At 42.4% G+C, this 23,027-nt stretch overlaps 1 protein-coding gene across 1 annotated transcript in view; it reads left to right on the top strand.

Annotated features, from left to right (window-relative positions):
- LOC121326779 (antithrombin-III-like) overlaps positions 1–22,800 on the top strand; it is a 60,936-nt gene extending 38,136 nt beyond the window's left edge. Inside the window, exons 4-7 of the mRNA XM_041270264.1 lie at positions 3,538–3,675; positions 4,608–5,001; positions 8,058–8,122; positions 21,918–22,800. Coding sequence (XP_041126198.1) covers positions 3,538–3,675; positions 4,608–5,001; positions 8,058–8,122; positions 21,918–22,100 — 780 coding nt within the window. The 3' untranslated portion in view covers positions 22,101–22,800. The remainder of the gene's footprint in view (positions 1–3,537; positions 3,676–4,607; positions 5,002–8,057; positions 8,123–21,917) is intronic.
- The last annotated feature ends 227 nt before the right edge of the window (positions 22,801–23,027 follow it).

Raw genomic sequence — 23,027 nt, 5'->3', positions numbered from 1 at the left:
CTTTCTGGAAATCTAAATAAACCATGTCATATGCTTTGCAATTATCCATTATCCATGATGCATCCTCAAAAAAATCAAGCAAGTTAGTTAGGCACGATCTCCCTTTCCTAAAACCATGTTGACTGTCTCCCAGTACCCTGTTACCATATAGGTAATTTTCCATTTTGGATCTTATTATAGTTTCCATAAGTTTGCATATAATAGAAGTCAGGCTTACTGGTCTGTAGTTACCTGGTTCAGTTTTGTTTCCCTTTTTGTGGATCGGTATTACGTTTGCAATTTTCCAGTCTGTCGGTACCACCCCTGTGTCAAGAGACCATGTTGCATGATCTTGGTTAGCGGTTTGTAAATAACTTCTTTCATTTCTTTGAGTACTACTGGGGGGATCTAATCCGGCCCAGGGGATTTGTTTATTTTAAGAGCTCCTAGTCCCTTTAACACTTCTGCCTCGATTATGCTCCTCATCTTGAATATTGTGTGCAGTTCTGGTCACCTCGCTATAAAAAGATATTGCTGCTCTAGAAAGAGTGCAAAGAAGAGCAACCAGAATTATTCCGGGCTTAAAAGGCATGTCATATGCAGACAGGCTAAAAGAATTGAATCTGTTCAGTCTTGAACAAAGAAGACAACGTGGTGACCTAATTCAAGCATTCAAAATTCTAAAAGGTATTGACAGTGTCAACCCAAGGGACTTTTTCAGCCTGAAAAAAGAAACAAGGACCAGGGGTCACAAATGGAGTTTAGAAAAAAGGGCACTCAGAACAGAAAATAGGAGACACTTTTTTACACAGAGAATTGTGAGGGTCTGGAATCAACTCCCCAGTAATGTTGTTGAAGCTGACACCCTGGGATCCTTCAAGAAGCTGCTTGATGAGATTTTGGGATCAATAAGCTACTAACAACCAAACGAGCAAGATGGGCCGAATGGCCTCCTCTAGTTTGTAAACTTTCTTATGTTCTTATGTTCTTATGCTAAAGTTATTAAAACTGGATAGGAACTGGGTGACATGTGGGGCATGTTGTCCTTATCCTCCTTTGTAAAAACTTGCGAAAAGTAATCATTTAATATATTTACTATTTATTTTTCTTCATCTATGATTTTGTCATTTGTATCTCTTAGACATTTAACTTCCTTTTTGAATGTTCTCTTGCTGTTGTAATATTGGAAAAACATTTTGGAATTGGTTTTAGCCCCCTTATCACTGTTCATTTATATTTCTCTCTTGGCTTTTCTAAATTCCTTTTTGACTTGCGTTTGCAGTTCCGTGTACTCTTTCTATGTACTTTCTTTTTTGTCCCTTTTTAGCGCTCTGTAAAGTGTCTTTTTTTCGCTGAATTTTTTTTTTTAATTGATCTATTAAGCCATTTTGTCAGTTTAGTTTTACATTTAGATTTGTCTACTTTAGGGATGTAATTGTTTTGCGTTTCTAGTACTACATTTTTGAATAACAGCCATCCTTTTTCTGTGGATGTTTTCTCTATTTTACTCCAATCTACTTCTGTTAGTCTGTTTAATACCTTCATTGTTTGATTTTCTAAAATTGTAAACCTTGGCTTTAGTCATTACTTTTGGGGTTTTAAAAAGCACCTCAAATGAGACCATGTTGTGTTCTGAGTTTGCCAGTCATTCTCTGGCCTCTGTTTGAGTTATTCTGTCTTTGTTATTTGAAAAGACTAAATCAAGAACATAAGAACATAAGAAAGTTTACAAACGAGAGGAGGCCATTCGGCCCATCTTGCTTGTTTGGTTTTTAGTAGCTTATTGATCCCAAAATCTCATCAAGCAGCTTCTTGAAGGATCCCAGGGTGTCAGCTTCAACAACATTACTGGGGAGTTGATTCCAGACCCTCACAATTCTCTGTGTAAAAAAGTGTCTCCTATTTTCTGTTCTGAATGCCCCTTTTTCTAAACTCCATTTGTGACCCCTGGTCCTTGTTTCTTTTTTCAGGCTGAAAAAGTCCCTTGGGTCGACACTGTCAATACCTTTTAGAATTTTGAATGCTTGAATTAGGTCGCCACGTAGTCTTCTTTGTTCAAGACTGAACAGATTCAATTCTTTTAGCCTGTCTGCATATGACATGCCTTTTAAGCCCGGAATAATTCTGGTCGCTCTTCTTTGCACTCTTTCTAGAGCAGCAATATCTTTTTTATAGCGAGGTGACCAGAACTGCACACAATATTCAAGATGAGGTCTTACAAGTGCATTGTACAGTTTTAACATTACTTCCCTTGATTTAAATTCAACACTTTTCACAATGTATCCGAGCATCTTGTTAGCCTTTTTTATAGCTTCCCCACATTGCCTAGATGAAGACATTTCTGAGTCAACAAAAACTCCTAGGTCTTTTTCATAGATTCCTTCTCCAATTTCAATATCTCCCATATGATATTTATAATGTACATTTTTATTTCCTGCGTGCATGCCTCCCCTCTAGTCGGTGCCTTGACAAATTGTGTTAGGAAGCAGTCATTTGTAATTTCAACCATTTCAATTTCGTCCGTCATGCTACCCACAAGGGTTTTCCCATTTTATTCTTTGCTACATGCATTTCTCATGTCATTGTATATGAAAGCAATGGCAGCGGTACAGACGGCAAAATGCCTTGCATGCTGTGCAGCGTCCGTCCCGGGCTTCAGGCTGCATTAAAAAAGTAGCTTGTTTGAAAAGTAGTTGCTTGTGCCCTTGCCTTATACAAATATAATAGAGGGTGTTGGTTGAAGGGTGTGGATCCAGAGCGGGACAGATTTGAATGAAGCTACCGAGGAGGAGAGGGATCAAAAGAAGCTTTCATTGTGATTGAATGAGACATCAAGGGCTGGCACAGCATTTCATTGTGTGCACCAGAGAGATAGATAATCTTAATGGATTATAGAGATGTGTTTTTGCTGGGCTGCCGAGTTGGCGGGATGATCAATGTTAGAGATTTTGGCTCTGGATTAAAAGGGCAATATTTTATTAATTATTTTTTCAATGAGTTTAAGTTAAGTATCGTTGAGTTAAATAATGCAGTTCTAGATAGTGAAACTTTTAGTCTGAGCCTAAGTGGGAAAAATACTCACAGACCACCTTAATTCTGATGCAATAATTTTGTTGTCATAATCAAAACCAATTTTCCTGATCCATGGCTGTAGTTTTAATTTATATCATATTTCTGCCCCTGACACTACTGTGACTTTGTTACCTGATTGCAGTACACTCTGAAAATGATGTGTCTTTCTGAACAATGCATAGGGATTAATAGTATTTTATAACATACATTGTATAATAAGGCATTCAAGAAAAAAAAGAAATACAAAACATGTTACGTTACTGCCTGGAATTGTGTGTTCTCTCATTTTTAGGTTTAGGCTTATGTGCAACATGTGTGTATGAAACCAGAAAATATGTTGGAGTATGTGTGGATTGTAATCAGTGAAATAAATGTTATATGAATGGTGATGGCCTGCAATCCTATTCATGGGTTATAATGTAAGGGTAGTGATTCTTCACAATAGCCAGTGGAAAGTGTAAACCAATTCCTCCTATTTGTTTCTAGGAAAAGCCAGAATTGTCCAGAAATATCATAAATGAGTGGGTCGCTAACAAAACTGAAAACCATATCCAAGATGTCATACCCACGGAGGCCCTTGATGCCAATACAGCCCTTGTTCTAGTGAACACTATCTACTTCAAGGTGAGCTGTGAACTAAATTCATATTACAGAATATAACTAGAAATGTGAACTAACACAATGGAAACATGGTAGCATTATCTAAGGGCAATGTCATATCAGGTCAGATGGTTTGTAAACATGGAAATAGAAATGTGAAAAAGATATGGCACTGAAACGGTTAATGTGCCCTAGACCCCACTAGTAATGGAACTTCATTGAGAGAATCATAGAATACAGCTGTGTGCTAGCTATAAAGATGATCAAGCTTGATCTAATCACAGAATAAATGTGTGTACCAAATATGAACCTAAAATCTCAAACTGTTTTTTAATCATCTGGAAACCAAAAAGTCACATGATGCCAATTTAATAGCCATATTAGATCACAGGTCAATGTGAAGGGTATCAGATGAGTTTCCAGAACACTGGGAATGTGAAGATTCCTGCACAAATGGTTTATGAGATATTAACTGCTCATACAAGCTCCCTTTACAAGGATGCTTAATTCAGTTCAATGGTTTTAATGGCAAACCTTCACACAAGAGCAATGGTACACAATATTATCCATTTTCTAGGAATGATAGACAACTTGGAGTGGGATGTTTTTGCTCTTTTAACCCCAATTAGTGCCTTGTTAACTTTGTATTGTAGCATTTACGACCTCTGCAGATTGACTGACTGGGATATAAAATTATTGTAAAGGGAAGAATGATATGTTCAGCAATGCCAAGAAGTTTAGTAAACAAGGGTCTGATTGAGGTAAAAGGGCAATAAACACCCTGACTCAAGTCCTTCATCATTCCTAGAAAATCCTAACACTTTCGGTATGAATTATTTTGCAAACATTTAAAAGTCCTTCTCAGTGTTTTAGTTGAAGAGTTATGACACTAACATTAAGGATATTGCACAAAAGTTTCTAAACTGTTTTATTTCTTTCCTTTCATTCCATAACAGGGTAATTGGAAGTCTAAGTTTGACAAGGAGAATGTCTTCAATGGTGAATTTTACAGGTCAGAGACTGATCAGTGTACGGTATCAATGATGTACCAGGAGACCAAGTTCCGCTACGGCATGTTCCCAGAAGACAAGGTCAAGGTGCTGGAGTTGCCCTACAAGGGTGATGACATCACAATGGTACTGATTCGGCCCAACGACGGGGTCAACCTGGCAGAGGTGGAGAGCGGCCTGAACCTGAAGAAACTTGTCCAATGGATGGACTCCATCAAGGAGACCACAGTGGCAGTGCAGCTACCAAGATTCCGCATCACGGACAGCTTTAGCCTTAAAGACAAACTGCAGAGCATGGGCTTGAGGGACCTGTTTAACCCTGATAAATGCAGTTTACCAGGTGAGGAACTTCAATGGTGTTTAAATATAAATTCCACAAAAGAACTGTCCAAGCTTTCTGGCTAAAACAGTCGTGCTGACCAGGATATGTCAAACACAAACTGAACAAAATGAAAACAGTAACCCTCAACCCAAAACGTTGACTTAATGGTATAGAAAGTAGATCACATTAAGACAGTGGGTCAGCATTTTGACTACAAAACTAACTTTACATGTTAGTTTTGTACAATTTGCCTGTTGTCTGCCATTGATGACCCATTTTCCTTACTTTTAAACCCCTTAACAGACAAGTGGGATACTTTAGTTTATAGCATTAACCTGATCTTCAGAGGAATGAGAAAGCTCATGCCATAACAGAATATAGTACCCCAAACCATAATGTAACCCCATACACACACCCATCAAGTATGCAAGGCCATCACATAAACACGGCACTGTGGGATAATTTGCCTGACCCTACAAACTGTCAGTGATCACCAAGTCATGGTTTTACATGGTATCTCCTGTTTATACCTAAAGCTTGAACTTTAGTTTTTATTTTACAAATCTCTACCTCCCTTTACCGGTAAATGATAGTAGTTGTCAAGCTGTTTCTGCATCCTAATAAGAGAAAACTACTAAATAAAGACTGGATTTAAGATTTCTTTTTTTCTTTGCTACAAATCAAGGTTTTAAATGCAAGGTTTTAAACTTGCAATCTGTGTGTAACGATCACTCTGCACAACTGCAGTTGTACTGTCCTCCCTGAGGAGATACTACTGGCCTAAGATCTATAACTAACTAGGTCAGCAAGAGAGTGACAGACAGCAAAAGCAGGGACATCAGAGGTGTTAATTTCATGAAACAAACTATAATGTAATAAATGAAATACAATGCCAACAACTTATGCAGATAACAGTTTGTTAAGTGGAACATACAGGTGAGTAAGAAAGTAAAGTGAATTAAACAAACATCCAAAGTAACACTAAAGCAAAATGAATGCAGTGTCCGGTGGGCCTCCAATAAACCCACACACACAAACACCACACCAATACAAAACAAACACACCCGACAGGCAAAAGAGACAAAGGTGAATGAATAAGTATATGGGGAAAACAATTACAAAGACCGTTTTGATGGCAATGGATGATAAATGACATTTATTTACCAACAAATAAAGAAGTCCAGAATAGAGTCTTGTACTGAAGAGGATGGATGAAGGTTGATGAAAAAATAGGGATCGTAGAAAATGGTGAGTCTGTCGAGTAGTACCGGATTGAAGGGTAAACAGCCGTTTGAAAAATATCAGCAGGATCAGGAACAAAATGGAGACTGAACACACTAACAAAAAACAAACCCTAAACAGACCTTGAACAGCAATTAAACTTAAACAAGTAACAGTGGAAACAAAAAAGAAAGGTTTAGACAAAGTACACAATTTTGAAAGAGTGAATGGATGCACCAGTAGTTATCTAAAATAGTTAAAGCTACTCTGTTAATTAAGTAATATGTTGTTTGTTTGCAAATGGATTCCTAAAAAGGAAATGGAGTCCTCCCTGGCCTAGCCAGCCAGCTTTAATACCAGTACTGGCTTCCAAGGAGCTCTGAGATTGGAGGAGTGGATATCTGAATGAGCCAATGGGGGGAGAGGATGAACAGAGGGTGAAAGCAAGGAACTATGGGAAACTGAGTTTAACCTGGCCAGGCTACTGTCCTTAATTAAAGGGACAGGTGGGTGAAACTTACACCCACTTCATGGAGCAAGTGAATTGCTACATGTGTACTGTCCATCAGGATAATGCTGTTAAACAAGAGAAAATAATAAAAAGCACAATGACAAACTAGGCAACTACAAGAATTAAATGCAATTAGGATCAGCGATGACCTAAAGCAATTTGTCATATCTGTTGAAATAAAAATTAAGCTTAACATAATCAGGCTCAGTCAAGATGTATGAATGGTTTTGTAATTAACTGCCTTTTCTAAGTTTAGCTAGGAAACAAAATTGTCTTCTAAGTTGTGATCAAAAATAAAACAGGAAAACTTCCAGCCCTACTAACCCATAAATGCTTTCATCAGTAAGAACAGACTGTATATACAGTACCTAGTTTGTGAGGACTATATTAAAATAAACAATATCGTTATTTTAATGAGGCTCATGACGTCACTTCACATTCTGTCAGAGCAGTGGAACCTGATGGGGATTTACAAGTGCCAGCAGCCTATCAATGTTTTTAATTAGTAGTGATTGTATAGGCTTACTAGTCATTAATTAATAAATACATTTAAAACAAATACTTTGGTTACTTTATTTTTAATGCCGTATGTCATGTTTTTTTTTTTTTTATGACATATCTTGTTTATGCCACAAATGTTTCCATTTTTCTATAAATAAGATACCATAAGAATACTGTAGCAACCCAAATCCAGATGAGCTGGGTGTAGAAAAATATCCTCATCTGTATAAAACAGTAAATCCAGATTTACTGACACCTTAAAATATTTCATATTTTGAGAATATTGGCATTTAGTTAAAAGTGTTTTAAATCATATGCAGTATACTTTGCATAGAATGTAGGCTTATTTCCAGTGCAGTATGTCACAATGGAAAAGAAAAGATGATCTGGGGCCAATTTCTAAAACCACTGTTAGCACTTAGCAGGCTGCTAACTACTGTAGCAGGCTATCTTATTTGTTCCTGTTTCAGAAAGATTTTAAGGTAGAACAATAATGTTTAATAAAAATCCACTCAGCAAGTCTGTATGATTAAAGGATAAATGTGTTATTTTCTTTCTTTCTTTTTTTATGAAATGAATTGGATTTAGCAGACTGCTACCTGGAACTGCTTTGTGAAACTAGCCCTAACTTTTCATGACACAACATAAAAATAACTTAGATTTAGCCACATGAGCGGTATAAATGAAGTTCTTAACATACATGCTTTATATAACTATGTAGTGCATGATATGCCCTTCGGCAGTATTGATCCAACCTCATTTTATGGTTATGTTGGATTCTTATTGATCTTGAAGGAGATAGGAGAATAACTATATTTGTGAATGTGTTTTCTTTTTGCAGGCATGGTTGAAGGACAACAAAATGCCCTTTACATTTCAGAAGCATTTCACAAAGCCTTCTTAGAAGTAAGTGTACTTTACTTTTCTAGGTAATTGCCCCTCTGATTCTAAATAACCCTAAACCAGTTTAATTAAGTTAATAGGCAGAGTATCTTAGATGTTCTCTTGTTCAGCTTGGGAGAGTGGACAGCGAAGTCAAGTGTTGAATGATTTCTGTTATTAAGAGGAATGGTAGTTCCTCGCACCAAATTACAGCGAAGCGCGATAACTGCCAGCACAGATAGTTTACGTGTTTTCAGGGTATTGCCGCAAAAAAAGTAAATCAGCCAAAGCATCATTACACATTTTATTAGCAGTTACCAACACTCGTAGGTGAAATTTAGAAAAAAAAAAGTAAATACCTGTTACAGTAAGAGAAATAAGCCGCCAAAGGAAGATAAAAATGTCCATCTCCTCCTTCTTTTTCTGCCAACATATTTTTTTGCAGACCCCAGGCACATGTAAATTACAGGGCATCTGAGTTTAATGACAATTAACTTGTTTTGTCAGTATGGAAATATACTAGGGAATGCATTTATTTTGATGTCTGTATCATTTATAGTAAATGATATATTTATGTTTATTTTGATGTCTGTATATTTAATTAATTAAATTTCTGTTTTAAACTAATGGACCATAGTTACCTTTAAAATGGAACATTTATATCTGCAATAAATATATATATATATATATATATATATATATATATATATATATATATATATATATATATATATATATATATATATATATGTAACGACTCTATACATGGGATTGGAACCAACAGCCTTCACTGTGCAGCATGCTGTGTTACTGTCAGTGTGCAGCGTGCTGTGTTACTGTCAGTGTGCGAGCGTGCTGTGCTACTGTCAGCGTGCAGCATGCTGTGTTACTGTCAATGTGTGAGCATGCTGTGTTCCTGGCAGTGTGTGAGCGTACTGTGTTATTGGCAGTGTGCAGCGTGCTGTGTTGCTGGCAGTGTGTAGCGTGCTGTGTTACTGTCAGTGCGTGCAGTATACTGTGTTACTGGCAGTGTGCAGCATGCTGTGTTACTGGCAGTGTGAGAGCGTGCTTTTTTACTGTCAGTGTGCAGCATGCTGTGTTACTGTCAGTGTGCAGCGTGCTGTGTTACTGTCAGTGTGCAGCGTGCTGTGTTACTGTCAGTGTGCAGCGTGCTGTGTTACTGTCAGTGTGTGAGCATGCTGTGTTACTGGCAGTGTGCAGCGTGCTGTGTTACTGTGTTGCAGCGTGCTGTGTTACTGTGTGTGCAGCGTGCTGTGTTACTGTCAGTGTGCGAGCGTGCTGTGTTACTGTCAGTGTGCAGCGTGCTGTGTTACTGTCAGTGTGCAGCGTGCTGTGTTACTGTCAGTGTGCAGCGTGCTGTGTTACTGTCAGTGTGCAGCATGCTGTGTTACTGGCAGTGTGCAGCGTGCTGTGTTACTGGCAGTGTGCAGCGTGCTGTGTTACTGGCAGTGTGCAGTGTGCTGTTTGACTGGCAGTGTGAGAGCGTGCTGTGTTACTGGCAGTGTGCAGCGTGCTGTGTTACTGGCAGTGTGCAGCATGCTGTGTTACTGGCAGTGCGTGCAGCGTGCTGTGTTACTGGCAGTGTGTCTACTGACGTGCAGCGTGCTGTGTCAGTGTGCAGCGTGCTGTGTTACTGTCAGTGTGCAGCGTGCTGTGTTACTGTCAGTGTGTGCAGCGTGCTGTGTTACTGTCAGTGTGCAGCATGCTGTGTTACTGTCAGTGTGTGCAGCATGCTGTGTTACTGTGTGTGCGAGCGTGCTGTGTTACTGGCAGTGTGCACTGTCAGTGTGAAGCGTGCTGTGTTACTGTCAGTGTGCAGCATGCTGTGTTACTGTCAGTGTGTGAGCGTGCTGTGTTACTGTCAGTGTGCAGCGTGCTGTGTTACTGTCAGTGTGTGAGCGTGCTGTGTTACTGTCAGTGTGTGAGCGTGCTGTGTTACTGTCAGTGTGCAGCGTGCTGTGTTACTGTCAGTGTGCAGCGTGCTGTGTTACTGTCAGTGTGCGAGCGTGCTGTGTTACTGTCAGTGTGCGAGCGTGCTGTGTTACTGTCAGTGTGCAGCGTGCTGTGTTACTGGCAGTGTGTGCAGCGTGCTGTGTTACTGTCAGTGTGCAGCGTGCTGTGTTCCTGGCAGTGTGTGAGCGTGCTGTGTCAGTACTGTGTTACAGTGTGCAGCGTGCTGTGTTACTGTCAGTGTGCAGCGTGCTGTGTTACTGTCAGTGTGCAGCGTGCTGTGTTACTGGCAGTGTGTGCAGCGTGCTGTGTTACTGGCAGTGTGCAGTGTGCTGTTTGACTGGCAGTGTGAGAGCTGCTCTTACTGTCAGTGTGCAGCGTGCTGTGTTACTGTCAGTGTGCGAGCGTGCTGTGTTACTGTCAGTGTGCAGCGTGCTGTGTTACTGTCAGTGTGCAGCATGCTGTGTTACTGTCAGTGCGTGCAGCGTGCTGTGTTACTGGCAGTGTGTGAGCGTGCTGTGTTACTGGCAGTGTGCAGCGTGCTGTGTTACTGTCAGTGTGCAGCGTGCTGTGTTACTGTCAGTGCGTGCAGCATGCTGTGTTACTGTCAGTGTGCAGCGTGCTGTGTTACTGTCAGTGCGTGCAGCGTGCTGTGTTACTGGCAGTGTGCGAGCATGCTGTGTTACTGTCAGTGTGTGAGCGTGCTGTGTTACTGTGTGCAGTGTGCTGTGTCTACTGTCAGCGAGCGTGCTGTGTTACTGTCAGCGTGCAGCGTGCACTGGCAGTGCTGTGTTACTGTCTACGACAGTGATGCAGTTGACCGTCACGAAAGTCGTACAGCACAAAGACAGGGACAACGGTCGTCAGTGTGCAGCGTGCTGTGTTACTGTCAGTGTGCAGCGTGCTGTGTTACTGTCAGTGCGTGCAGCATGCTGTGTTTCTGGCAGTGTGCGAGCGTGCTGTGTTACTGTCAGTGTGTTGCTGTGTTACTGTCAGTGTGCGAGCGTGCTGTGTTACTGTCAGTGTGCAGCGTGCTGTGTTACTGTCAGTGTGCAGCGTGCTGTGTTACTGTCAGTGTGTGCAGCGTGCTGTGTTACTGGCAGTGTGCAGCATGCTGTGTTAATGGCAGTGTGAGAGCGTGCTTTTTCTACTGTCAGTGTGCGAGCGTGCTGTGTTACTGTCAGTGTGCAGCGTGTGTTACTGTCAGTGTGAAGCGTGCTGTGTTACTGTCAGTGTGTGAGCATGCTGTGTTACTGTGCTGTGTGTCAGCGTGCTGTGTTACTGTCAGTGTGCGAGTGTTACTGTCAGTGTCAGTGCTGTGTGTGTTACTGTCAGTGTGCAGCGTGCTGCGTTACTGTCAGTGCGTGCAGCGTGCTGTGTTACTGTCAGTGTGCAGCGTGCTGTGTTACAGTGTGCAGTGCAGTGTGTTACTGTCAGTGTGCAGCAGCGTGCTGTGTTACTGGCAGTGTGTCAGAGCGTGCTGTGTTACTGTCAGTGTGCAGCGTGCTGTGTTACTGTCAGTGTGTGAGCGTGCTGTGTTACTGTCAGTGTGCAGCGTGCTGTGTTACTGTCAGTGTGTGAGCGTGCTGTGTTACTGTCAGTGTGCAGCGTGCTGTGTTACTGTCAGTGTGTGAGCGTGCTGTGTTACTGGCAGTGTGCAGCATGCTGTGTTACTGGCAGTGTGCAGCGTGCTGTGTTACTGGCAGTGTGCAGCATGCTGTGTTACTGCAGTGTGCAGCGTGCTGTTACTGGCAGTGTGCGAGCGTGCTTTGTTACTGTCAGTGTGCAGCGTGCTGTGTTACTGTCAGTGTGCGAGCAGGTGTGTTACTGCTGGTGAGTGTGCTGTGTTACTGTCAGTGCGTGCAGCGTGCTGTGTTTCTGTCAGTGTGCAGCGTGCTGTGTTACTGTCAGTGTGCAGCGTGCTGTGTTACTGGCAGTGTGCAGCGTGCTGTGTTACTGTCAGTGTGCAGCTTGCTGTGTTACTGTCAGTGTGCGTGCAGCGTGCTGTGTTACTGTCAGTGTGCAGCGTGCTGTGTTACTGGCAGTGCGTGCAGCGTGCTGTGTTACTGGCAGTGTGCGAGCGTGCTGTGTTACTGGCAGTGTGCGAGCGTGCTGTGTTACTGCTCAGTTACTGTCAGTGTGCGAGCATGCTGTGTTACTGTCAGTGTGCAGTGTGCTGTGTTACTGTCAGTGTGCAGCGTGCTGTGTTACTGTCAGTGTGCAGCGTGCTGTGTTACTGTCAGTGCGTGCAGCGTGCTGTGTTACTGGCAGTGTGTGAGCGTGCTGTGTTACTGGCAGTGTGCAGCGTGCTGTGTTACTGTCAGTGTGCAGCGTGCTGTGTTACTGTCAGTGTGCGCAGCGTGCTGTGTTACTGTCAGTGTGCAGCGTGCTGTGTTACTGGCAGTGTGAGAGCGTGCTTTGTTACTGTCAGTGTGCAGTGTGCTGTGTTACTGTCAGTGCGTGCAGCATGCTGTGTTACTGTCAGTGTGTGCAGCGTGCTGTGTTACTGTCAGTGTGCAGCGTGCTGTGTTACTGTCAGTGTGTGAGCATGCTGTGTTCCTGGCAGTGTGTGAGCGTGCTGTGTTACTGGCAGTGTGCAGCGTGCTGTGTTACTGGCAGTGTGCAGCGTGCTGTGTTACTGGCAGTGTGCGAGCATGCTGTGTTACTGTCAGTGTGCAGCGTGCTGTGTTACTGTCAGTGTGTGAGCGTGCTGTGTTACTGGCAGTGTGCAGCGTGCTGTGTTACTGGCAGTGTGCAGCGTGCTGTGTTACTGGCAGTGTGCAGCATGCTGTGTTACTGTCAGTGTGCGAGCGTGCTGTGTTACTGTCAGTGTGCAGCATGCTGTGTTACTGGCAGTGTGCAGCGTGCTGTGTTACTGTCAGTGTGCGAGCGTGCTGTGTTACTGTCAGTGTGCAGCGTGCTGTGTTACTGTCAGTGTGCGAGCGTGCTGTGTTACTGTCAGTGTGCGAGCGTGCTGTGTTACTGTCAGTGCGCGCAGCGTGCTGTGTTACTGTCAGTGTGCGAGCGTGCTGTGTTACTGGCAGTGTGCGAGCGTGCTGTGTTACTGTCAGTGTGCAGCGTGCTGTGTTACTGGCAGTGTGTGAGCGTGCTGTGTTACTGTCAGTGTGCAGCGTGCTGTGTTACTGTCAGTGTGCAGCGTGCTGTGTTACTGTCAGTGCGTGCAGCATGCTGTGTTACTGTCAGTGTGTGAGCGTGCTGTGTTACTGGCAGTGTGTGAGCGTGCTGTTACTGTCAGTGTGCAGCGTGCTGTGTTACTGTCAGTGTGCGAGCGTGCTTTTTCCACTGTCAGTGCGAGCGTGCTGTGTTACTGTCAGTGTGCAGCGTGCTGTGTTACTGGCAGTGTGTGAGCGTGCTGTGTTACTGGCAGTGTGCAGCGTGCTGTGTTACTGTCAGTGTGCAGCGTGCTGTGTTACTGGCAGTGCGTGCAGCGTGCTGTGTTTCTGTCAGTGTGCGAGCAGGCTGTGTTACTGGGAGCGTGCTGTGTTACTGTCAGTGTGCAGTGTGCTGTGTTACTGTCAGTGCGTGCAGCATGCTGTGTTACTGGCAGTGTGCAGCAGCTGTGTTAATGCTGTGTTACTGTCAGTGTGCAGCGTGCTGTGTTACTGTCAGTGTGCAGCAGCGTGCTGTGTTACTGTCAGTGTGCAGCGTGCTGTGTTACTGGCAGTGTGTGAGCGTGCTGTGTTACTGGCAGTGTGCAGCGTGCTGTGTTACTGTCAGTGTGTTACTGTCAGTGTGCTGTGTTACTGGCAGTGTGCGAGCGTGCTGTGTTACTGTCAGTGTATTACTGTCAGTGTGAAGCGTGCTGTGTTACTGTCAGTGTGCGAGCATGCTGTGTTACTGTCAGTGTGCAGCGTGCTGTGTTACTGTCAGTGTGCAGCGTGCTGTGTTACTGTCAATGTGTGAGCGTGCTGTGTTACTGTCAGTGCGTGCAGCATGCTGTGTTCCTGGCAGTGTGTGAGCGTGCTGTGTTATTGGCAGTGTGCAGCGTGCTGTGTTACTGGCAGTGTGTAGCGTGCTGTGTTACTGTCAGTGCGTGCAGCATACTGTGTTACTTGCAGTGTGCAGCATGCTGTGTTAATGGCAGTGTGCGAGCGTGCTTTTTCTACTGTCAGTGTGCGAGCGTGCTGTGTTACTGTCAGTGTATTACTGTCAGTGTGAAGCGTGCTGTGTTACTGTCAGTGTGCGAGCATGCTGTGTTACTGTCAGCGTGCAGCGTGCTGTGTTACTGTCAGTGTGCAGCGTGCTGTGTTACTGTCAGTGCGTGCAGCGTGCTGTGTTCCTGGCAGTGTGTGAGCGTGCTGTGTTACTGGCAGTGCGTGCAGCGTGCTGTGTTACTGTCAGTGTGCGAGCGTGCTGTGTTACTGTCAGTGTGCAGCGTGCTGTGTTACTGTCAGTGTGCGAGCGTGCTGTGTTACTGTCAGTGTGCAGCATGCTGTGTTACTGGCAATGTGCAGCGTGCTGTGTTACTGGCAGTGTGCTTTGTTACTTGCAGTGTGCGAGCATGCTGTGTTACTGTCAGTGTGCAGAGTTCTGTGTTACTGGCAGTGTACGAGCGTGCTGTATTACTGTCAGCGTGCAGCGTGCTGTGTTACTGTCGGCGTGAGCGTGCAGCGTGCTGTGTTACTGTCAGTGTGCAGCGTGCTGTTTTACTGTGAGTGTGCAGCGTGCTGTGTTACTGTCAGTGTACAGCGTGCTGTATTACTGTCAGTGCGCACAGCATGCTGTGTTCCTCGCAGTGTGTGAGCGTGCTGTGTTACTGGCAGTGTGCAGCGTGCTGTGTTACAGGCAGTGTGCAGTGTGCTGTGTTACTGGCAGTGCGTGCAGCATACTGTGTTACTGGCAGTGTGCAGCGTGCTGTGTTACTGGCAGTGTGAGAGCGTGCTTTTTCTACTGGCAGCGTGCAGCTTGCTGTGTTACTGTCAGCGTGCAGCGTGCTGTGTTACTGGCAGTGCGTGCAGCATGCTGTGTTTCTGTCAGTGTGCAAGCAGGCTGTGTTACTAGGAGTGTGCTGTGTTACTGGCAGTGTGCAGCGTGCTGTGTTACTGGCAGTGTGCGAGCGTGCTTTGTTACTGTCAGTGTGCAGCGTGCTGTGTTACTGTCAGTGTGCTGTGTTACTGGCAGTGTGCAGCGTGCTGTGTTACTGGCAGTGTGCGAGCGTGCTTTGTTACTGTCAGTGTGCAGCGTGCTGTGTTACTGTCAGTGTGCGAGCGTGCTGTGTTACTGTCAGTGTGCAGTGTGCTGTGTTACTGTCAGTGTGCAGCGTGCTGTGTTACTGTCAGTGTGTGCAGCATGCTGTGTTACTGTCAGTGCGTGCAGCATGCTGTGTTCCTGGCAGTGTGCGAGCGTGCTGTGTTACTGGCAGTGTGCAGCGTGCTGTGTTGCTGGCAGTGTGCAGCGTGCTGTGTTACCGGCAGTGCGTGCAGTGTGCTGTGCTACTGGCAGTGTGCGAGCATGCTGTGTTACTGTCTGTGTGTTACTGTCAGTGTGCGGAGTTCTGTGTTACTGGCAGTGTACGAGCATGCTGTGTTACTGTCAGTGTATTACTGTCAGTGTGAAGCGTGCTGTGTTACTGTCAGTGTGCGAGCATGCTGTGTTACTGTCAGTGTGCGAGCGTGCTGTGTTACTGTCAGCGTGCAGCGTGCTGTGTTACTGTCAATGTGTGAGCGTGCTGTGTTACTGTCAGTGCGTGCAGCATGCTGTGTTCCTGGCAGTGTGCGAGCATGCTATGTTATTGGCAGTGTGCAGCGTGCTGTGTTACTGTCAGTGCGTGCAGCATACTGTGTTACTTGCAGTGTGCAGCATGCTGTGTTAATGGCAGTGTGAGAGCGTGCTTTTTCTACTGTCAGTGTGCGAGCGTGCTGTGTTACTGTCAGTATGCAGCATGCTGTGTTATTGTCAGTGTGCGAGCGTGCTGTGTTACTGTCAGTGTGCAGCGTGCTGTGTTACTGTCAGTGTGCAGCGTGCTGTGTTACTGGCAGTGTGCAGCGTGCTGTGTTACTGTCAGTGTGCGAGCAGGCTGTGTTACTGGCAGTGTGCAGCGTGCTGTGTTACTGGCAGTGTGCTGTGTTACTTGCAGTGTGCGAGTGTGCTGTGTTACTGTCACTGTTCAGCGTGCTGTGTTACTGTCAGTGTGCGAGCGTGCTGTGTTACTGTCAGTGTGCAGCGTGCTGTGTTACTGTCAGTGTGTGAGCGTGCTGTGTTACTGTCAGTGTGCAGCGTGCTGTGTTACTGTCAGTGTGCGCAGCGTGCTGTATTACTGTCAGTGTGCGAGCGTGCTGTGTTACTGTCAGTGCGTGCAGCCTACTGTGTTACTGTCAGTGTGACAGCGTGCTTTGTTACTGTCAGTGTGTACAGTGTGTTGTGTTACTGGCAGCGCTGCACCATTAGCTGAGACCAGCACTATTTTGAAAGATGAATTCAGCCAATTGAGAATTTCTTCATCATCCTCATTCTGAGATTTTGATCTTGAGGTCTTAATATTTTTGGTTTCCTGTCAGTGTAACACATCTATGTCCAGGTGGTAAAAATTAACAAGCCTGGATGCCCCAATGATCGGTTTTTAAGTGAAACGCATAAGAAACACAAACCTTCCTTTTATATTGTCTTTAATATACATTAATTGCTTAAATGATTTCAACTATACTAGTTTAGTACTGATCTGTACATTTTACTTTGGCCCAACATTTTAATAATGCTGAAGAAAATGAACATCTCCACGTAATGTAAACAATCCAAGGGTTGCAATCACATGACCCAAGCAGGCTACATACTTTTGGTATTTGCACCCACAGAGCATAGTTCTTGCCTCCAGTCACAGGAATTAGAAAGGTATAATTTGTGACGAGCCAGATACTTGGATTTTGTGACTCCTACTGAGCACCACCGGTGAGTGAGCACACTTTGACGTGATTTGACCAAGTTTCTTTTTTCCTTTTAAGAACATGTACTTAGCGGTACATTTAATTAAGAAAAAATACATTTTGAATAGTTTGTCACAAAATACAGTACTAGTATTAATTATATACAGTATTTCTATGTTGTTCGTATATAAACGTTTAACATCTTTTGTTAAATAGACTAAGATTAAAACAATGTATATGACATATTTGGTATAAGGGTATCATAACTTTGTACAGGGATAAAAAAAAAAAAAAAAAAAAAAAAAACTTTTGTTCTACGAAGTATCATTAACTAGAATCTGTATATTTCCTGTAAAACCAACTTCAGTGAGTGACAGCTAAATGGTTAAGCTAAGGAAACTGTACTAAAGGACAAAAAGCAAAAAGGAGCACAGCATGAACACTATATAAGGTACGTGCATAACGATTTCTGCTCAGTTTTCAGCTTGCCTAAAATTACAGACAGATGGATGCTGTTTGCAATTATTGTACTTTTAAATATGTTATAAATTATGATGTTTCAGTGATTTTATTTTAGTTCTTTAAAATAATAAATGTAGCATAATGCATTCTGTTAACGGTAAAGGCATAGTTTATGTAAGGACTGGGTATCACCAACTCACTCAATTGTTAAACTGTATTACAGTATACTGTAGTTTTGATAGACCAAGGCTGACTGAGAAATATGTCTGGGTTTGGTCTGTGGAAGAGGTGGCAACCCTACCCTGGCAAAATCAGATGAATAGTTTCAGTACAATCAGGATAATACATAATCATTATTTACAAAATCTCATTGATCTCGTTACTTGTTCAAGACTGTAACTTTACAGCTGTACTACTTGCAAATGTTGTGAAATGTACAAACTATGGTGTGAAAGCTACAGTGTCTGCATTAGAAGCTTGTCTTGGGTTCGAGTCCCACACAGGGCTTATATTGAATATAAATATATATATATATATATATATATATATATATATATACACACACACACACACACTACCGGTCAAAAGTTTTAGAACACCCCAATTTTTCAAGTTTTTATTGATATTTAAGCAGTTCAAGTCCAGTGAATAACCTGAAATGGTATAAAGGTAAACGGTAAACTGCCAGAGGTTAAAAAAAAAGTTTAGGTTACCAAAAACTGAAAAATAATGTACATTTCAGAGTTATACAAAAAGGCCTTTCAGGGAACAAGTAATGGGTTAACAACTTACAACTGTTCTGCAGCAATGGAAGTAAATTAAGCCTTGAAAGTTGATGCTAACAATTCCTACAGGTGTCCCACATTTGGTTGATTACTTTCAAACCCTCTGTCTGTATAAAAGCAGTGTTGGAACAGACAGTTACTACACCCTCTTAAGCATTATTTGGACAGTATTGCATTGCAGGAAGTAGTATATTGCTATCATAATGGCGAGAAAAAGGCAATTAACAAAGGAAGACAGACAGACCATTATAACCCTTAAAAGTGTAGGTCTTTCCTTTAGAGAGATTGCAAATAAAGCCAAGGTGTCAGTGAGTACAGTTTCCTACACCATCAAAAGGAATTGGAAACTGGAGGAAACTCTGACAGGAAGAGGTCTGGCAGACCCAAAGCCACAACAGAATTAGAAGACATGTTTCTGAGAGTGAACAGCTTGCGTGATAGGTGGCTCACAGGACAACAGCTTCAAGCACAGCTTAACACTGGTCGAAGTAAGCAAGTCTCAGTTTCAACTGTGAAGAGAAGACTTCGAGCTGCAGGTTTGACAGGTCGAGTGGCAGTAAGAAAGCCATTGCTAAAGATGGCAAAATAAGAAAAGGAGGCTTGCCTGGGCCATGAAGCACCACCAGTGGACTACTGAAGACTGGAAGAAGGTCTTATGGACCGATGAATCAAAATTTGACATCTTCGGTTCGTCAAGCAGGGTTTTGTACGCCGTCAAGTAGGCGAAAGGATGGTTCCTCGGTGTGTGACACCAACTGTCAAACATGGAGGAGGGCTCTTTTACTGGATTCAGAGTCGGCGACTTGCACAGAGTGAGTGGCACCCTGAACCAAAACTTCTACCGCAACATTTTGCAGCACCATGCAATACCCTCTGGTATATGCCTAGTTGGTCAGGGGTTCATCCTACAGCAAGATAATGACCCAAAACATACCTCCAGGCTATGTCAGAACTACCTCAGAAGAAAAGAACAAGACGGTAGGCTTCAAATCATGGAATGGCCAGCAGAGTCTCCAGACTTAAACCCCATCGAGCTGGTTTGGGATGAACTGGACAGAAGGGTGAAAGCAAAGCAATCAACAAATGCAACACATTTGTGGGAACTTCTGCAACAGTGTTGGGAAGATCTTTCCGAACAATATTTGATTTCCATTGTAGAAAGAATGCCACGAGTGTGTTCGGCTGTTATATCTGCAAAAGATGGCTACTTTGAGTAAAAAAAAATAGATTAAAGTTTGTAAAACAAAACGATTCCATGATTTCTTTTTTATCTCCAATTGTTTATTTGTTGTATGCTTTCATTTCAGATTACATTGTGACATTAAAATGTGTAAATTTCAATAAAAACTGGAAAAATGGAGGTGTTCTAAAACTTTTGACAGGTAATGTGTGTGTGTGTGTGTATATATATATATATATATATATATATATATATATATATATATATATATATATATAGCTATTATTAAATACACAGGTCACATGTAGTTGTTATGAATGACACTTTCATTGAACATACATACTTTTATATGTAGGAAACACTTCTTAGATGTTGCCACCGCCGAAGAGAAAAGATGGCAAATTTCAAACTTTGTCTCATTAAAACGAGGTAATAAGTTGACAATGTATTCATTAAACACGGAGCTCAGATTTATTGTAATGTCAAGACAGGTCATTTAAGACCCGTACAAAAGAGTTGACTCTTGCCTCATGTGCTTTTAGAGCGTATTAAAAGCAGGACTCATTAGATCTATTAAATGCACCAGGTACTGTCATTTAACACCCTTATCTGAAATAGTAATCTAGCATCAATGCTTTTAATTCAAATTGCATATACTTGACAATCTTATTCAACATTATTGTTAATACAACATCATGCAATTCTCATATTACAATAATCCTCCCGGAAGACCTATTGTCGCAGGTATAAGTTCATTTATTGAACCACTATGTCAATATATTGTCTTTTATTTACAACCCTTTGTCAGTAAACTCCCTTCATTTGTTTCTGGTACATGTGATGTTCTTAACCATATTAATGAAATCAGGTTGGACCCTGATAATATTCGTGTGTCACTTGATGTCACTAGTTTGTACACCAACATCCCACATACAGGGGGCATTGATGCTGTCACATTCTATTTAAGTTCCAGACCCACTGAGATTATTCCACCATATTGAAGGTCAATATTTTTCCCAGATAAAGAGTACAGCAATGGGTGAAGCATTTGCTCCCAATTATGCCAAGTTGTACATGGGATTTTGGGAAAAGCAGTTAATCTACAATAATGATAACTTCTTTTTACCATGTATCTCTCTATGGCTTAGGTACATTGATGTCATCTTATATATGGTCGGAATTAAAGACTCAACTTGTTCATTTTGTGGATTATATTAATTCCGCAAATAGTCATTTAAAATGTATATATGAATTTGATCTAGATAGAATACATTTTTAGACTTAAAATATCTAAGGCAATAACAGCACCTTACAAACTACTGTATTTAATATACCAATGGGTATATATTCGTTACTGGTAAAAAGTCAACACCCTCGCTCACTGAGAAGATATATACCGAAAGGTCTGTTCTTACGGGTAAGAAGGAACTGTAGCACAGAGTCACAATTTTAAATTAAATCTGAAGAAATGCATTCCAAATTTACTACCCGAGGATATGACAACCATATTCTTAAAGAAACAATGAACAAAGCTAAAGATTGTGACTGAGAGATACTTCTTAAAAATTAAGTTAAAAACATTAAAAGTGATCTAACTATGTGTTTTACCTTCAAATTTCATTATTTGTCTAATGACATAAAGGACATATTTTTCAAATACTGTCAGGTACTAAAACGTGATCATTCCTTGAATTTGATGACAGATAAACTGCTTTTAGATGTGCACAAAACATTAAAGACAAATTGCTTCATTCATTTATTCCAAAAGTGGACAAAACAATTACATGGTTATCTAATTGACTGGATGGTAATTTTAAACGTGGCCATTGTGTTCAAAACACAAGCAAACCTATAACCTATAGCTTGGTGCTGGCCAAGGTTGCCCCAATTGTTTCTTCTAACTTAGCTTGTGTTTTTGATATCTCTACTGGCTGGGCATTTTTGATAACTTGACGTTTTTTCTTCAAAATTTTCTTTTGATAACTTGGCATTTTTGTTTCAGATAAGAGACACACAACATATTAACTTATAATTAGTTTTTAGAAACCATAAAAATAAGTTAATTTTAGAACAGTGCTGTATTTTTTTGCAGGGAATGAGATCTATACACAAGATGAGATGTACTGGAATTTTGACACGTGATTGGTTGTTTTTTGAAATACTATTTTTACATGGTATAATTTAGACTGTAATTTAGAAAATCAGGTTTGAGTCGTGAGGGTATGGAATAGGTTATCATGTCATGATGTTGAGGCTGAATCATTGGAATCCTTTAAGACTCAACTTGACAAAATTCTGAGATCAGTCAGTTACTTTGAACTGGATGAGATCAGATGGGTTGTATGGCCTCCTCTATCTATAATGTTCCTCTGTTTTTATAAGTGTGGTTAGGACTGAAAATTTGTACGAGCAGCAACTATTGTGTAGTGCCTTCATTCCGACAACATAAAAACACATGGCGTCGAGAAACTAAAAATTACTTTAACCAAAAGAATTGCATTAATTAAAATGAAGCAGTGAATTCAATGTTCTCTCCCCAGGTGAACGAGAAAGGCAGCGAAGCAGCGGCATCCACTGCAGTCATCGCCACAGGTCGCTCCATCAACATGAACCGCGCATTCTTCAATGCCAACAAACCCTTCCTGCTGCTAATCCGTGAGGTGTCTATCAATACCATCATCTTCATGGGCAGGGTTGCAGATCCCTGCAACACCAGCATGTAACACCCATCCCAAACTCTCACCTGCCTGAAGCCAGACCCCAGCCTCCATCTGCAAAACAAGAGTGTAACATCCATCCCAAACTCCCACCTCCTCCTGAAGCCAGACCCCAGCCTCCATCTGCAAAACAAGAGTGTAACACCCATCCCAAACTCCCACCTCCTCCTGAAGCCAGACCCCAGCCTCCATCTGCAAAACAAGAGTGTAACACCCATCCCAAACTCCCACCTCCTCCTGAAGCCAGACCCCAGCCTCCATCTGCAAAACAAGAGTGTAACACCCATCCCAAACTCCCACCTGCCTGAAGCCAGACCCCAGCCTCCATCTGCAACACCAGCATGTAATGCCCATCCCAGACTCCCACCTGCCCAAAGCCAGACCCCAGCCTCCAGCTGCAACACCAGTGTGTAACGCCCATCCCAAATTCCCACCTCCTCCTGAAGCCATACACCCGCCTCCATGACCAAGTGGATTACTGGAATCAAATTCTAAAACATGTGTGTGTGTGTGTGTGTGTGTGTGTGTGTGTGTGCACCATACAGGATCTTAACAGTACCTCCCCCAATCAATTCCTCAATGAATAAAGGAAAATGTTTTTAAACAGCTGTGATTTCATGTATGACCAGAGGCACAATAAAACGAAATTAAATAAATACTGTGTTATGTTAACAACTGGACGTAACATTATAAAAAATATCAAGGATGTTGTACCCTTTTGATTTTCTTTTCATTCTTGGGTTTTCTCATGGGTGAGATATTTATTTGGAGGGGAAACAAATATCGCAGCTGTGCTCATCCATATCTGAACACTCTAATCATGATATTCAGTAAAACTAAAAAGAAACTCAAAATTACACAAATGAAAAATTCAGATAGTCGCTTTGCATCCCTAGAAAATGGATAACTCCACTACTACTGAGTTTGAGGTCT

Source organism: Polyodon spathula, chromosome 14 (assembly GCF_017654505.1).
Source record: "Polyodon spathula isolate WHYD16114869_AA chromosome 14, ASM1765450v1, whole genome shotgun sequence".
Lineage (NCBI taxonomy): Eukaryota > Metazoa > Chordata > Actinopteri > Acipenseriformes > Polyodontidae > Polyodon > Polyodon spathula.
The sequence above is the reverse complement of the archived record's forward strand: the minus strand, read 5'-3'. Positions and strand labels throughout refer to the sequence as shown.